General features: G+C 30.3%; 1 protein-coding gene across 1 annotated transcript in view; it reads right to left on the reverse strand.

The window, feature by feature from the left end:
* Positions 1–5,871: 5,871 nt before the first annotated feature.
* Dys (Dystrophin) overlaps positions 5,872–18,259 on the reverse strand; it is a 670,989-nt gene continuing 658,601 nt past the window's right edge. The window contains exon 72 of the mRNA XM_085813682.1: positions 5,872–7,409. Within this exon, the coding sequence (XP_085669808.1) occupies positions 7,285–7,409 (125 nt within the window). The 3' untranslated portion in view covers positions 5,872–7,284. The remainder of the gene's footprint in view (positions 7,410–18,259) is intronic.

The following is an 18,259-nucleotide window of genomic DNA, read 5'->3' on the forward strand; positions in this document are numbered from 1 at the left end:
GCGGGAGAGCCTATAATATTGTGGAAAATAAAGGGTCATTAAACCCTTTTCATCTTGTCCATAGGACATAGTTTGTAGTCAAACTCAGGATGCGTCATGTTCGCCAAGCAAATTAAGAGAAATACAAGTCCTGATAGTATAACAGAATTTATCTTGCAAAAGATTTGCAGCTTTATTTTGTTCAACAATACATTTTAATTAAAATAATTTCCTTTCTTTATGAATGGCAATAATCTTCATTTACATGATTAGCATGAAGATAACTTGGGCCCAGTAGCACCTCAGAAAAGATATACATGGAAAAGTTTTATCTCACAACAGGGTTTCCAGCATTTAAGCTATTAGTTTCTATTATATGCAGCCCTGTACATCCATCCATCATAAAATCTCCACAGTTGACTCTTATGGTGTCAATTCGCCAAAGTAAATTGTTATACTAAGTGATCACTGGTTCTATGCAGCTGGTTTGCAATTGTTATGTAGCAATCATATGGCTTTCAGCATACCAATGTTCGGATTTTTTTTTTTTTTTTTTTAAATTTTCAACAGGTAGGCAAAATGTTACAATGAACTAAAATCTTATAAATAGAGGTTACAAACAATAGAGCTAAGAACAAGAAAACCGAAGTCATTGTCTAAAAAGCGTTCTTGCCTCCCAGTACCTCTTCTGCAAGACCATGAACAGCTCCACATCAGAACAGGTAGTCCCCGCCCATTTCTTCTCCAGAATCACAAAGTAGGCAAATAGAATCGCTTGAAATGCCTATGCAGTGCAGGTTGGCGGCAAGGCAATAATGCCCTGTAAGCAGACGGAAAGGCACAACTGTATTGCGTCTTGGACTATCATGTATAAGAGAAGGACTTACATTCTGCAACTTTTTAAGGCTGCGCAAGTCTGAAGATCTCATAAGATATTAGATGTATGAAGATCTCATAAGATATTAGATGTAAATAGCATGTTTTTTTAAAAATAGTTTAATCCTCCAATACAGCTGTATTAGGACGTTGTAGTTGTGAGTGGAAAGGCAAGTAATATTTGCCTGACGGTCGGTGGTAAAATTAAATGTACAAAAAAACGTGAGTAAATGATCCTTGCCCTTGTAGTAAGAGAAAAATACTTCCTGTCCTGTTGTATTAATCAACAAATCATTTCAAAGCTGTTCGAGCTCAGTGCAAGTCAGTTTCTCGATGTGCTGCCAGAATAAACTCCCAGAGTGCATTGTTTGAGTTTGTTGGTAGTCCAACATACTTCATAGACTCAAGATTTGTTTTTGTTTGTTTACATATTTTTATTTTGCTCATTCTTTTTCAATATTTACTTATCTATAAGTGACTTTTGATATTACACATTTGACAATTAAATGTTTTATGTAAAATTCATTTTTAGCATAAAATTTCAAAGTAGTTATCTACACATAGTTCTAATTTGCAATCCTTGCATTCATAATAGCTCATCTACCTTTACGTGGCGTTGTGAACAGATGAAGCATCGCAATTGCACTTTCCTAAATTTCCATTTGAACAAAGATCTTCCTGTCTATCTTTGAAAGCAGTTTCATAATCATTCTTTTTTCTGCAAAACCAACATCTCACCAATTTTTATTTTAGGCAGCAGAAAATTTTTAGTCATTTCTTTCCTTCTTCTCATTTACAGTCCCACAAGTGTTTGTTTTAAGTCTAAAGAGTTCATCCACTAATGATGGAGACACAAACAATGAATATATAAATGATATCCTTGACTACAAGGTTCGAGTAGACATTTAACAACTTTTTCCCATGTATAATCCTAAAGTTTCTCTTAACTCTGTATCTTTTCCCACACAAATGATAAAGTTTCAGATATAATCTGCTTTAGATTCACATAATTTGTTAAAAATTTTTGAGGCATTGACATTGTAAAGCTCAAAACAGAAATATTACATATAAAAGGTACAATTCTCAATTAGAATCTCAAATGCAAACCCAAATACCCAATGCTCTAGGGAAGGAAACAAAATAATAATTAAAAAAAAAAAAAAAAAAAAACGACGATGGGGGGGGGGGACTCCCATAATAAATAAATACCAAGCATGCATTTAAAGAACCCTTGGGAAACCTGCAAGTGCAGAGCATGCCTTTTGCCATAACTTTTATATAATTAAAATCCACGTGCATATGAGTCATCTTTGTCTCATTTCGAGTAGGAGTCAAATCTACATGTATCACAAATCCTATACAGTACAAAGTCCGAAATCCGAACTCGTTGGGACTTCAGCAATTCCAGATTTGGGATTTTTCCGGATATTAGATTATCAGTTTAAATCTAGTGGGATGGCATGTAGAAATTATAAAACTAAAAATATGAAATCGTGATTTATGAAATAATGAAGTATTTATGATCTAAAGGGTATCAAAATTTACAACAACAACAACAACAACAACAAAAAAAAAAAAAAAAAAAAAAAGAGGGAGAGCTTAATATTTATTTGTTTACCCTATTAAACATTTCTTTCAATGTAAGTTGTTTAAGTTGCTTCGTTTTTTGTGCTAATATGTTCTCTTTAATTCTGTAGACAGACATAATCTCTTGTTTAGTTACATTGTTGAAGTCCTGTAATTGGTGTTTGGAGAATTCCGGCTAACTTGTTAATCGAAATTTTCTCGTTTTCAGTAACTTCTCTGTCACTTTCTTCACTATCGGTAGCGGTATTTTCTGAATCTAGAATCATACTACAAATTTTTCCATTCATTAATTGAACGATGATTGAGAAGCATTGTCATCACAATGAAAAACTTCTTTTATATCATCTTCATTTATTACCACTTCTCCAAATTTCTTTACAAAATCGGTTAATTAGAAAATTTCACCTTTGTTTTGCGATATCCGAAAACCTTTAAAATTAGCGGCTATCATCATCAAATTTAGCTATCCTTCACTATATATATTCTGCTATGCATCAAGACCTTGGCGACTAATGACAAGTTGTTCCGTTAAGTTTTATCTTGCTTCTATTGCGCACTGAGACAATTAAGCCTGAAATGTATTAGTTTAATTATTATACTTATGTCTATTTCTTGCACACGTTTAAGGCTTATAAGAGTTCGATGCAGATACGCAGCAATGGAGCCAACAACAACTGATCCTATAAATTTATGCTAAAATGATTGTTTCTTCAGTAACAAGGTATTTTATTTAGTGTTGAAGTGAAATTAAGAATAGAGACTCTCCATATGTTTTATTATGCGCAGAGGGAGGAATCAAATGTGCATGCATAAAGCCTATGAGAAAATGTTGTTGGTGGTTTTGAGGTCTGGATTTTAGATCATTCCGGATAATGAAGTCCAGATTTCAGACTTTTTACTGTATGAAGGTTGGTCATAAAAAATTTCCCTGATATATAAGGCTATTAGCTCAACTAATTGAAATGAAATTTCAGATTGAAGACATGCTTATTATAATATGAAATAATTATGAAATAATTATGATTTGAAACAATACAGCTGTCAAACTTATTGTTACAGTGAAAAAAATTTTGAAATTTTTGAATGGTAACATCTACCTTTTCCACTGTACAAATTGATCAGGACATTTAGAAAAAGCATAAATTGGTTGGAAATAAGTGTGTATGACAAAAATTGCTGGCATAAAACATTTTCACAGAAGAGCACCATAAAGGAGAAATGACAACAGAGAGGACAAGGAAAAAAACTTTTATTATAATTATTTGTTTCTAACTCAATGTCCTCACCATAGCAGATGATAGAGCACTACATGCAGGAGGTTGACAACAATGACAAACATAACATCATAGAAGGTATATGTATACCTTCGCATTTTATCGCATCTTTCATTTCTGACAAATCTCTTGGATCAGATATGTACATCTTAGATTATACATAATCTCAGAATTAGAAATCTACCAAAATGAGGTAGGGGGATTGTGATGGCCATGAAACTGCAAAGTTACGGAAGATGATTCTATCTTAAAACATTGTACGTTTTGAACACTTGTAATTTCAATAAAAGTTTTTTTCCCTCCCATCTCTTAAGTTATCATTGGTCCTTTACAATGCTTTTGTTCGCAAATATTTTAAGCCGACAATTTTCATCATGCATATATCATTCCAACACTATTTATGCTTTTTAAATGTGCTGATCAATTTGTGGACGAAAATTTGGGTGTTGCCATTTGAAAATTTTGAAAGTCTTTCACTGTAACCATAAAAGTTCTACTGATTTTAATTGTTACAATCTCTACATACCTCCAAATATATATATTTGGAATTTCATTTTGACTGGTTGAGCAGATAGACTGCTAGGTGTTCATATACTGGAGAAGATTTTATAAGTACCCTGTATATCTGGTACCAAAGACTGATGACTCTAAAATGTTCCAAAACTCTGACATGAATGTGTTATGGGCAGTGGTGAACAAGAAAACACACATGACGGGATGCTAGCCAGGAAATGAGTGCATTTCATGCTGGCACATCACAGGCAGCATGAAAAGGTTTAATATTATCCAATTAATATCAGAATGTGTAGTCGCTAATTTTTAAATGCAAATACAGTACAGCTCCAAAAACCCAGATGTCCAGTATTTGAACCAACAGAATTTGTTCTCTTTTTATTGTTCGAAATCCCTGCGAGTATAGACATTATACAATAATAAAAAAATACTTACATGAAAAAATATTATTAATATCTTTTAACCGAAAAATAATAATTCAATCTAATTTTTGTTTTGTGCAACTGTTAGGAACAAAGACAAACCCTGCCTCCTCTAAGAAGTAAGCATTGCAATTTTGTTCTTAGTATTTGGCCATGGCCTTCTTTTGTTAATAATAGTTGTCCATGAGCATTTGCATACATATATGTCTAAGAACACTAGTTTTTTTTTAACCATGTCAAATGGAAAATCAAGATGGCATGCATCATAAATCTATTATATTTCTTGATAAATACAATGAAAGAAAAGTAATCAGTGTATGTTTTTTTAAAAGTAAATCGGCATTTGATATTTTTCAGCTATCACATTAATGAATGATTTTGATTAGACAATTTTTCCAGATGTCAGATTCGCAGAAGCAATGAAAAAACAAAAACTACTGTCTTGCTCTCTTCCTATACTAGGCTCTTAGCTCTTTATTATTGCCAAAACATAGACAGAAGCATTTGATGGTCACAGAACTGAAATATGATGTCTTCAGACTTATTTACTTTCTTTCATATGCATTTCATATAGCATGTATAATATTTCAGCCTTCTGTTAAAGGTAATTTGGGAGAAAGGCACATGTGTGAAAAAAGTTATTTCAGACACTAGAAATAATGATTTTGTGTGTAAACAACAAAATAGTATAACATGAAAATCTTAGAAAATTTTAGGAATGCGAAAACGTTGGAAGAAATATGTTGTACATCAAATTAGTGAGAATACAGTCAAAAACTGGAATAGAAGAGACCTTAGCTTCCGTTTTTAGTTAACCATAGAGAAGGAAATGGCCAACCGTGACATACTGAATATGGCTACCAAGGGATGCTACCATGTGTTGACACAAGGGGCTTTTCAAAATGATCCCTCAAAACCTACATAGATAGATATTTAAAGGTGCTTGCTGTGACACCCTGCTTGCCATGTAACATCCCAACTAGCATCTTTCAAGGATCCAGCATACTGCTGCTTCAGTTCTGTGCCAACAATAATAAATGGTACAATATTCTCATTCTCTTGGGCAATAAAAGTGCATATTTTCACATTAAATATGTTTTCTGCCATATTATCTGCAACAAAACAGCACTAATTTCAACGTATAATACTCAATTTTTTTAATTTAAATTCACACACATATTTTGATATAAGTTAGATAAAAAGAAAAAGAGAAGAAAAGATTCCTCACTTAATTATTGACTTTATTGCTGCTAATGGGTTTGAACATTTTACACTCACCATGAAGTGCAAAGAATCTCCAATTTTAATTACCATATAAAATATGTGCATGTAAACATCTTATTGTATTCATTTTTCCCCACTGGAAGAACCACAATAAAATGTAAAACTCAAATATGACATATGGGGGAAAATGATGAACTCAAGAGCATAGAAAAGAAATTAACATTAGATTTTACTTGTCTCAAGCAATTATTTTATTTAATAATTTCATAGGCATAGAAAAAAAAAAGGTAGAATTGATGCTGCATGGGAGAATGTCTTCCTTGCTTCCCAAGACCATGTATTCCTAATATGAAGTACAAAAACATTATGAAAATTACACAAATTCTTTTCAACAAATGATATGAATTTTAATGCTTCCTTTAATCTCTAATTTGTACGAGTACCACTTGTGTATATATTAAAAAAGAAGGTACAGGAAAATGCACATCATACAGACAATGTTGAGCGATGTCGCAAACATTTGCAGTTTTTTAATGTAGTATTCTGTGAGATGTTCGTGATATGGCACATGAAAACACTACTTTGTGTAATGAATTCTTCTGCCCAGGTTCCTGGGACCTGAATTGCTTCCAAAAACAACTTTTGGTCCAAAATTATAAAGTAAACATAATAAAGATACAATATGATACAGTTAGTAGGCTCAAGAAGACAAACGTCCACTTGTTTAACTGAACATAAACTACAGGATCTCGCTTACTTAGGTTTCATCTAAATTATGAAAATATGTCCAATACATACATTACAGTTATGTTACTAATGGAATAAAACAATGAGCATTTCAGTACAACTTTGATCAAGATTAATTTTTCGATAATTTAAAGTACATTGCACGAAACACTTTGTTTCTATAACACTCTTAATTTACAGAATATGAAAAATATAAATTTGAAATGATTATAACAAAAATCATGATATGATGAAAAGGTTAATCTCCAAAGTAAACAAATATATTCACAAAAAAGACATATTAAAATTTAAATTTCTAACAATGACACAGATGGAAATTTTAGGTGCCGAGCTTCAGCATTTCGGAAAGAAATATAGCTATTTGCATCCTAAGCAAACAACCAGTACTCAACGCAAAAGCGACTTAGATACACAATTTAAAAAAATACTATTCATAGTCACATATGAAGAGACACCCCTTGTGCAAATACTAAGGCAAACACGAAGTGACGTCCAGACAATGGTCTATGATATGTTTCGCATCCAGTTTACACAAATGCACATGCATGAGGTATGGTCTTTTGAGATATCTCGATGCAAAAGGTTTTTTTGCTTTCTTCTGCATTTATGCTGGTCCAGTACACATGAATTTAAGGAGAAATTATGACAGACTAAAAAATGAGTCACTGTTTCAGTTCATCCTCTGAGGCGCTAGCATCTTCATCATCTGTCATTACTGTTACGAGTGTGCCGACAGCTTTGCCTAAGTTTCCTGCCATGTGTAACAGATCACCAACACGAGCAGAACCTGAATAAAAAGTGATAAAAATACCACTTACTAAAGGTATAAAATGGCTTTTCATGATAAATACAATGTCTTTTAACGTTAGGCAAATTACAGTATATTTTGAATAAGTAACATTATTAAATCAATACCTAATAGCTATTTAAAAAATTTTTGAACTAAGAAGTAAAGTAGCCTTCTATTAAAAAATTTACAAAAATAAATAAATAAATAAATAAATAAATAAATAAAATAAAAAAATAAGCATATTACTTACAATATTTAAATTTGGTTGTCAGAGAACATCCTAATACTTACCTTAAATAACATCTATAAACAACATCAAGAAAAACAGTTCATGTTATCTTTTAAACTGAATTTAAACCATTTTTAGACAAATTGACATGGTGCCTTATTTTGAGCATATAACATTTGTAAAGAAATTTAATTTATTTGATCAAAAACAGACCTCAGTTGTGGTATGATCACCTGTTTGCAGAATTTCTCACCCTCTGATCATGCTATGCTCTCCTATCAACTATTATAGTTTGCTTTTTCTTCATTCATCTTCTTGTATTGCTCTTTAGTAGGGAAAGGGGCAACAAGAATCATGTTATTATATGAACCTTTATTTTTTATTGTTAACAAAGTACCCTGGAATCCTGTGATTAGTAAAATGATTCAATGGGTTTGAAAACACCTTAATGCATAAAGAACTGCAAATAAAATAAATGAATCATAAAATGAGGTAAAATCTCTCAAATTTTAATCATATCCTCATTTTGCATGGCAAATGTCCTTCAGTTTTGCTCCAAAATGGCACTTCAGTTTTGCTCCAAACCACCATAAAACATTTCAGTGTTGATGTTGACCAAAGTAACTGTAATGTGTTGGAACTCCTCTAATGCTATTGCCATTAATGTTACATAACATATTCCTAAAGGAAAAGAGGCATAAAATTAAAAATTAAGACACTTTGGTGGTCGTTTTGAACAATGGTAAGTCATCTTTCCCAAGCTGACAAATACAACAATGTCATCTTCCCGAAATATAGAATTTTCTGAATCATCTTTCATTTGAGAAAATTAGTGCAATTGGCAATATATCAAAATATAGTTTTGGCGAATTCTTTTTCTGCTCAATGAGAGAATGACAATGTCCATTAACTGGGCACTCACTGTAATAGGTTATCACTTTGCATAAATGGAATGTTGAATTATCATTGAATAATAGAATGGTAACATCTTGAAATGCTTCCTGCATGCAAGTGCAAATTCACAGCTCTTAACAAAATCATTTGCCATTTGCTACATCTGCAAACAGTATGATTTTAATTGCAATAACAATAACCATCATAAAATCTTCCAAATGGTTGGTTGAAAAATAGCAAGTTCACAGCAGCTCAGCTTGTTGATTTTTGTAGACTATATTACAAGAATCTCTTAAAAGTTGTCCACTATTCTATTAGAATATTTGATTATTTAGGATTCATGTATTTACACAGACAACCACTGCACTTGGACTCCACTACAAAATGCTGTAGTGGCTTAGTGGATCTGTATCATACTAACTTTGAAATACAAATTCCACAATAACAAAGGATAAGTATTTAGCATATTCCAAAAACATAACACACTTTTTGCTGCAAGTTCACTATTCTAAAAATGGAACTCATAGCTGTTACACAATGTGTTGGAAAAAAGTCTGTGCACAAAAATTTAAGATTATTATTATTATTTTTTTTTTCATTGTGTGAATATTAAGAACATGGACAATACATAACTTAAAAATTAAATACCGTCAAAACCACTCAATAAATCATAAAATATCCTGCGTTTAACTTAAAATTCCTGTTTTTTTACTGTGCAAGTCAATGAGTGACAGCTGAGTTGTTGGTATGAAGTCTAGATTAATCACAATGAATTTTTTTCATCAGTTCACTTAAAAATCTTGATTTATATTTAATCACAGTTTACTTGTCTGAGTTGAGAGAAAGAAACCATTGCAATGTCATGACCTTTCACCAGTGAATCTTCAAACAGTTCTTGATATGGAACCATAAATTAGATTTTATTATCGAAATAACCCTAGAGATTAAATACAGTTTAATATCTCATGTACTTCAAACAAAAGATCCTTTTTTAAAGAATATTTTACGGTTCTAAACATAAATAATTTCTATTAACAGTAACAAAAAAAATTGTTTTCATAGTACATTCTTATTCTCTGTGAAAAATATGTGCTGAAGCAAGTGTGAAATTACACTATAAATACAAAAAGGAATACTAACCAAATTATTTGGAAATTTCAAATATATAAATGAATTGAAAATAATGAATAAATGTTTAATTTGTTAAATTTTTATATAGATTGTGGTACTGAAATCTAATATTAAAAATAATATACAAACAATATTAAAATATTTAATGAATAATACATTACCTAAAAAATAATTAATGCTCTTAAAAATCCACTTGTTAAGAATAAAAATAGAATTAAATTTTAACAAATAATCACATAAAATTCATGCAAATGGTAAATTAATCCCACACAACTGATAAAAATATTTTGAGCTAGAAAATAGAAGTACGTCCAACAACCATATAAAAGTACATTTGCATGCAAAGTGTTAACATATTTTCATGCACAAAATACTAAGACAATTCACCACATACCACAAAATGAAAGACAAGAAGAATCACAAAAAGCTTTGTACAATTAGTAACACACATCAATAGTTAAGAAAAATGAAGGAAAAAAATATTTAAGTGCAGGCATACCCCAAGATTCGACCGAGATGAGTTGCTTGAAATATGGTTGAATCTCGGGGCATGATTTTCCACAGAATTACATGCTATAATGGGGGTTGCATTCTTCATCGAGATAAATATTTCGAACTTCTAATGCTATATAAATAAAAGGATCACCTTATCTCTATGGCTATACATGAATAAAATCATTTAAACAATAAAAGTCAGTAAACAATTGAAAAATTATTAAACATAACTTGCACAAAAGCAAATCAAGTAACTCCAAATACACAATATATAGAAACATGTATATTTAATATCATTATGTTTTTAGCTAATAGCTATGATTCATTGAAAAAAAATCCTGCTTTGTCAAAAGGTGTTTTATTGTAATAATTTTACAAATACTGATATAATTCATCCAGTATTTAATTAGTTACATTCAAAATGCAATATATTTTGTAATATGAATTATAGCCTACTTCAGTATTACATGTAAGACATACATACATGAAGACGTTTCCTTCCTTTTGTCTTGCTTTTATATAAAATGTTGCAGATATGATAAAATATTTTATTTTGTGTATAATAAATAAAATTTATTCATAAATTGAAAGCTTCACTGTCAAAATTGTTTAAGAGTAAAAAATTCATGCACACAAAGTTTAAGAGTAAAAAAGTAAAAAATTTTCAGAACTTCTAAATGGAATATTTGAAAATGGAACTGATAAGATGTAATCCAGCTAATATTTGAGAGGTTACAATATTTTGCAGAGTAGTTTAATGCAACTAATTTTTAGTACTCTTTATATTTTCATAGTTTAAAATTTATTGACTTTAATCAAGGTTAATTAATGTACTAGCAAGATTTATTTACCTTATATTGTTAACATTGCCATGTTCATACATCTTTTTCTTACATCACACTATTCCTACATCCTTTCTTTCTCATAATCCATTACAACATCATACAGCAATTAGAAAATAAATATGCATCTACATACTTTTATTGTAATGAAAAGTTAACATTTGAATTTTAAGTGTGAAATATAAAATATCACTCAAGTAGCTTAAATGCTTCACACATTTACATATACATTCATTTTGATATATTTCTAAGATTTGCATACACAAAGATATTTTGTGTAACTCATGAATATATGTACTTCAACATTAGTTTTAAAAATAAATTTACAGGTGCACATTTTTAAGGTTCAGAATCTTTATATACCCATAATAATTGCAATAATTTTAAATTTTACCTTCAAAAATTACTGTTCATAAATTACTTCAGAAATTACTGTTCATAAATTTATCTCATTTAAGATATTACCACCACCTCCCTTGACATAACTTCCAAAAAGGTATTAATAAAAAAGGTTTATAATAGGCTTCAAATTTAAACCTACTGTGATAATTGATTTAAACAACCTTTTCAGATAATTTAGTGGGCATATGAAGAATAAATTATTTAGTTTATTATATGGTAAAAAATTGCTGAAAGTTGGTAATGTCTGCCTTCCATTGTGTTTTCTACAGTCATAATGCTTTTAAAAATTTTTAATATGTTGAAATATATGCAGTTTCTATCCTAAAATTCTTCAACGAGATAAACTATGTACTCTTGTAGTCCAACATACTATAGAGGATTAAAGCACTTGGCTGCAGCAAAAAGTTACATATGCAATTTTCCTGCAGGTAAAATTTTTAAATTCATTCAAAAAAAAAAAAAAAAAAAAAAAAAAATTAAGTGTTGAAAATAAAAAAGAGCTCTATATGAGATAAGACAGTATATTTTAATAATGCACATATTTTTTTTAAATAGGATAACAACTTGAGGTTTAATATAAATTGCTTTAATTTGTCAGTGATGGATAAATTGCTATTCTACACATTAAATCTTTATATTTGTCTCTTTACAAAATTTTAAATAGCACTAAAAAAATATTCCAACCATGTTCAATTACACACACACATGTAATAGTCTGAAGGAAAACAGATAGATATATTTACAATCAGGGTCAACAGAACTATTCTCTCATTTTTTACCAAAATAATGCTTTTATTACAGATGAACATTTTTGATGTATCACCGATAAATTGATGCAGTAAGCCCGGCTATTCTTGAAAAACTTACACGTTTTTAAGACACTATGTGAGAAAAGCAAGAGCAATCTAGCTACATGCAGAAGGAAGTGTATGTGATGTGTCAAGTTTAGCTCAGAATAATTCACTTTCAATTAAAATTTATTCCTATTGGTGAATATTAAATTTTGGCTCCAAATTTAAAATCATTATTGGCTGAGGCCTTCGTAAGTATTTGCATCATGAGCATTTGGCATGGATTAGTTTTAAAATGATGGATTTGGGAGAGATGCATTACAAACAACTACTATTTTTAGAATAGAAAGGGGGAATAACCAAATTAAATATTTAAGGAACTACTGCAAATTAAAGTTGGCAGTTTGAGTTAATTACTTTTTTATCTTATATATCTTTAGAAGGTTATCAAGGGGGTATCTTACATGTCAAGGGGTTCGGAGGTTCGTGACATGAAGACAGGCAATAATCATACATGAGTATAGGATTGCATGCGCAAACCCTATGCGCTACATGCCTACAAAAACAGAGACAGAAAGATGCAAGGCAGATCACACATAATGAGGATTTATTAGGCAAAGCATACACAACATTAATGCTTCAAATGAAGCAGTTAACCCTATGTGGCTCAGTGTTCCATTGGAACACCCAAATTGAATCGCTTCTGAAACCTTTAAATTCAACCGTAAATAGATAAAAAATACCTTTATAATATACTTTGAACTTTTCTTTTTAAACATTAGATAGCAGCATATCACAAGAGTCACAGAAATTTCATTTATTATGTGTTATTAAAATACACTTTTTTCAAGTAATTTTCTCTATTTTTTAATGATATAAAAAATTTTATTTGAAAAAAAAAGTAGGCATAATTTTGCTGGCTGTACTCCAAATTATTTGTTTTATATTTTTTTTTATCTTTCATACAAAAAACATACACAGAATGATTGAATAAAACCGGGTGTTCCATTAGCGAGAACACTGCGCCTTTAGCGATCTCATGCTGTTACGAATCAGAACATCTGTGCTTAGAAGAGAACATCCGTTGTTTACGTTTTCTATTTCCGTTGTTTTTTTTGGGGGGGAATGAATTCAAACAAAGCTGTATTGAGGAGTGAGGTGTGTTTTGTGTTATGAAAACCCTAATATTGGCATCTCAAATTTTTTGGGAGTTGTTTTTAGGCGGGAATTTTATTAGTAGGACTCATCTTTACTTAGACCTGCGTGAATTTTTTTGCTGTCGCTTTTTAGTCTCATTCCCATTTATTTTCAATAATTGCGTAGATATTTTTCGTGTATGTATATATTATAGGCTTATTTTTTTATTGTTAATATTAATCGTAGTTAATTATTTTAATCGTAGTTGGTTTGTGCTTCCATCAAAAAGATGTGACTTGCTTTGAACAATTTCACGAAGCTAAGAAATAGGAAAATTCGTAAATATTTTTGTATATATGACTTGTGTATAGAGATATTTATCTCTTTTATCTGTATATATTCAAGAATATTGTGTATATCCAGGAAACCATGTATACAGCCATAATACAGAGTTTTTTCGTTCTTGTACAAACGCTTCTACTCCTTTTCGTGCTTCACTGCAATGCTCGCTTATCAGTATCACTGATACGTCGCTTAGTTGTAGTTTTAAAAGCTCTGGTGGCACAGTGTTCCACCTCACGAAACACCCACAGAATTAAAACGGTAAGTGCAATTTTTACAAAATTTTACCTGTATACTACATAGACTTCATACAAAGTTTTTTGTTGAAATTCCGATGTTAAAGTATAGTGCGCCGCAAAGGGTTAAAGAAAGTGTTTGAAGTTGTGTCCTGCAAATGCAATACACACCTTGAAATGATGACGCACTGGCCAATGAACACAGGTGTACAGCAATAACACCACTTGCAGCAACGACATATGCCACTAGATCCATGTCTGATTCCACAAGTAGTTTTCATTATGCTAGGCTTTTCATGTAGTATAAAAAAATGTAGGGAATAGATCTGGGGATTGATGTATGAGCAAGAACTGCTTCAGATTCTTGCTTTAGATACCAGAGTGGTGCATGTGACTCTATGTTCCTATATGATTATTGCCTGTTATTATGTTCTGAAGCTCCATGCACATTTCTGAAATACCCTGTATATTTCAGTTTAGTAAAACACTGAAAAACCTACATGTTTCGATGTTTTACTTAACGTTTTTACTGCATAATTTTACTAGCCACACATCTTTCACACTAAACTTCACAAATTTCCATAAAAAATAAAAATATTTAATTTCCATAAAAATAAATTTAAATTTTTAATATATAATCCCTAAATAAACTGATTGCATACCACTAAACATACACACAATTCCTAGGCTTGATATAACTTGTTTCATATATGTGCTGCTGTATTATCAAAGTAAGAACAAAATTTTAAACCACTTTGTGAAGCGGACTGCCAAATTTTGTGTTCCTGCCAGCTTTCAAAGTTTTTGAAAAGTAGAAATATTGTGGACTTTAATTTTCAGTAAAAAATTAACACTCGCAGCCTTTGTTACTATAATTCACACACAGATGACAGCTGATTTTACAGACCATAACTTAATTTATCCACAAGCTCACCTAATTTCTAATCGCACTGCACAAAACCCAAACATAACTAAATGGACTAGATTTTGAATCTTGAGATAGGCTGCCTTGATGGCATTCTCACAAACTAGTTCAACTGATTAAAAATTTGTCAGACTAAGGAAATTGTTGAACCATATATGACTAGATTAATATGGTATAATCTTATTTTATTTAGTTTTGTTTTGTTTTACATATATCTTCACAATAAATAGAAAAGTTTTAATTTCCCACAGTTCCATTTTTGAGCTCATGATATAATATAAATTTCTGAATATATCTATTTACACCTACTTAAATTATGAAATATTTGAGTGCATTTTTGAACTGATAATCATGAGTATACAATATATTAATATTTTTAAATAATAATAATTATTATACATATACACACAATTAATACTCCACAAATGTCCCCATTAATTTCACCCATCATTATTGCATTAAGGGAAAGAACAGAGCTATGGTGTCTGACTGATAGACACATCAACAACAGTTAATTGCTTCAAGAAAACAAAGTTTTCTAATGTTTTTTGTTGGCTCAGAAGCTCACTGCATGTGACAAGACAAACTGAATGATAACAAAGACAGTGACAATGGCAATGACCTGCAAGCTGTGGCAGATGAACAAACAACAATTTGAGCGGCATTAAATGATTTGCAGTCTAAGGATTATCAGTTGACAACAAAAGGAAACAACATTCAAGATACAGGGAAACAGACATGAAGATATTTTATTAGATAATTTTGGTGTTATTAGATAGTTTTGTGTTAATGTACCATGTGTTCTTAAAGGAATGTATGTTTCTTTGAAATAAATTGTACTGTGATAGTTAGCGGTAGTTTATCCATAAATTTTTTTCATTTCTTTTGTACTTTCTGCGATGGCGTCTTTCAAAAATTAAATTATTTACATAATTTTCTTCTCGATTTTCATACAATAAAATTTGGAATTTAAGCTGGGAAAATATGTGAGTAAGTACGGTATTACATAATCAACAATATAACACACCATGCACAATTTATGTAAAGTTATTCTTCACATAAATTGTGTAAACAAAATTTTATTCCTCTTTTTTTCCTTTCAATTATGATATTGCTATGAAAAGTCCAGGTGCGATAAGATAGCTTCCCCGCCACGGAGTATAATGAAGGAGGTGAAACTGCCTAGTAGAAAAACGGTCCTAAAATTTCACGTTCACTAGATGGCGCTGTTGTTCCATCTTAGTAGTTCCAAATGTAAACATTTATTGAGTAGCCAGGCGGCGAAGCTTACTACCAAATGAAAAAATGTTTATGTTTTTAATGTCATGGATTGCGTTATTATCAGCGTTATAATATTCTGCTCACTAATGATTGTATTTTAATCCTCAAATTATAAAATTAATTTACAGCTTTCATGCTGTAAGGCTTGTAGTACTTTTTATGAATGATTAATTTAATGATTATTTTTCAGTTCCTCTCCCTTAGAAAAATAATCATATTAATAGTAATAATACTTGCTTTACATATGTTAAATTTAATTAGAATAGTTTCTTCGCTTCTCTCATTTTGTAAAATGCCTAGATACACAGCTTGATATAAACTGTGGCGAAATTTTAATGAAGCTTATATAATTTTTTGCTTCAGTCAGTACATTTTCATGACTATCATAATAAGTTATTCTTTTTTATGAATCAGATGTCAGTTTTCATTTTGATATTTTTATCATTTTCTGTTAAAAATTTCCATATATTTGTTATTTGAGAAGTATGTTTCAAATTGATTTCAAAAGATTTTAAAATAGAATTCGGATTTGAATTCAGTTAAGTATTCTGAACACTTGGTTATGCTGAACTATATTATTCATAATTAAATATAAAGAGTAAAAAATATTGACTAATTCAATATATCTTTAATTTTGTCCTGCTTGAACTAACTTCTAACCAATAAATGCAGTATTTTAAGTAAAAATATAATGCAGATCTTTTTTATTTTAAAAGTACATGTCCTCTTTTCTTTCCAAAGGAGGAAAATTCTATCCTATTCAATAGCCTAAAAGATGAATTTCTTATGTTCAGAAAAATTTTATCACAGCTATCATGTTATGATATTTTCTCGCTGTTAAGTTTCAAATTGGCACATGTAGCTTTTTTGAAAAAAAAAAAAAAAAAAAAAAAAAAAAATGCTTTGCATGTGTTATGTTTTACTGGAAAAGATCCCCTATTTTTTATTTTCATTTACTGAACTGATCATTTACTAATAGACTCTAATTACATTTGTTGCAAAACTACCAGTTTAATATCAGAATACCTAATGTATGCTTGCTGCGGTATTTAAAAAATATCATTAACTATATAAAAGTCTATATAAGTACTATATATATAAGTCTGTTTTCTCTTGCAGTAATTATTTACATTTTTATTCTCAATTTAATATCTCTTTTCCAACGATTAAAGACTCGCAGTGAAAGAAATTTAATGATTAAAATTTAATTTGAAAATAGTAATGGCAAATTAAAATTTAATTGCAGCACATAACGCTTGAATAGTTTTACACATTCAAATTTAAAATCCTTGGGCATAATGGTTCTCACTGTGCAGTGTATCAAGATTTAAAACTTAATTTTTAACAGCCATTCAATTATGTGATTAGGTGGCATGATTTTATAATATTCATAACTTATTTAATATGCTGAATTTATCTCATGGAAAATCAATTTTTCATTACACTTATCTGCTGTTATGTTTTCACTCAACCATGCAAGTAAAGTTAATTTTAAGCAGCACAGTGTTCATTTCCATTTATTATAAAAACCTACTTCAAACGGAAATGAAGGGGAAATGAGTTAATCTTCTTTTCTGTAAATGAAATAAAGAGGCAAATATTCCATCATTCTTGCATAATTCCAGAAATTTATTTAACTTTAAAATCTCAGGATTGCCTGCTTTCATGCACGAAATGCAAATGCACATAAGTTATGTGAAATATTTAACTAGTTTCCAATTTAAAGTTCTGTGAAATATTTAACTAGTTTCCAATTTAAAGTTCTGTGAAATATTTAACTAGTTTCCAATTTAAAGTTCTGTGAAATATTTAACTAATTTACAATCTATTAATTTTTAAATAACCTCTTATTTACTAGCAATCCAGACGTTCTCTAAAGTTATATAAATTCGTCTGACTGTGATCAGGCATGATATAAATGTTGCTCACCTTTGGAGCTCTAAATATACTTGGATTCTTGATTCCCAAGCTTTTATTCTTCTGCCTAACAGATGTATAACCACTGTTGCATCGAGGGACGAAGCAGGTTGCGTTACAAGAATTACTCATGATGGAAATTGATATCAAATCAATATTTTCTGTATTGCTGCCTATGTCATATCCTATGAAAAGTAGAAAAGCTAACGATTGCAGTGCCCTCTA

The sequence above is a fragment of the Stegodyphus dumicola genome, chromosome 3 (genome assembly GCF_044657685.1).
Source record: "Stegodyphus dumicola isolate Sdum_Otavi_A_Nest chromosome 3, ASM4465768v1".
Taxonomy (NCBI): Eukaryota; Metazoa; Arthropoda; class Arachnida; order Araneae; family Eresidae; genus Stegodyphus; species Stegodyphus dumicola.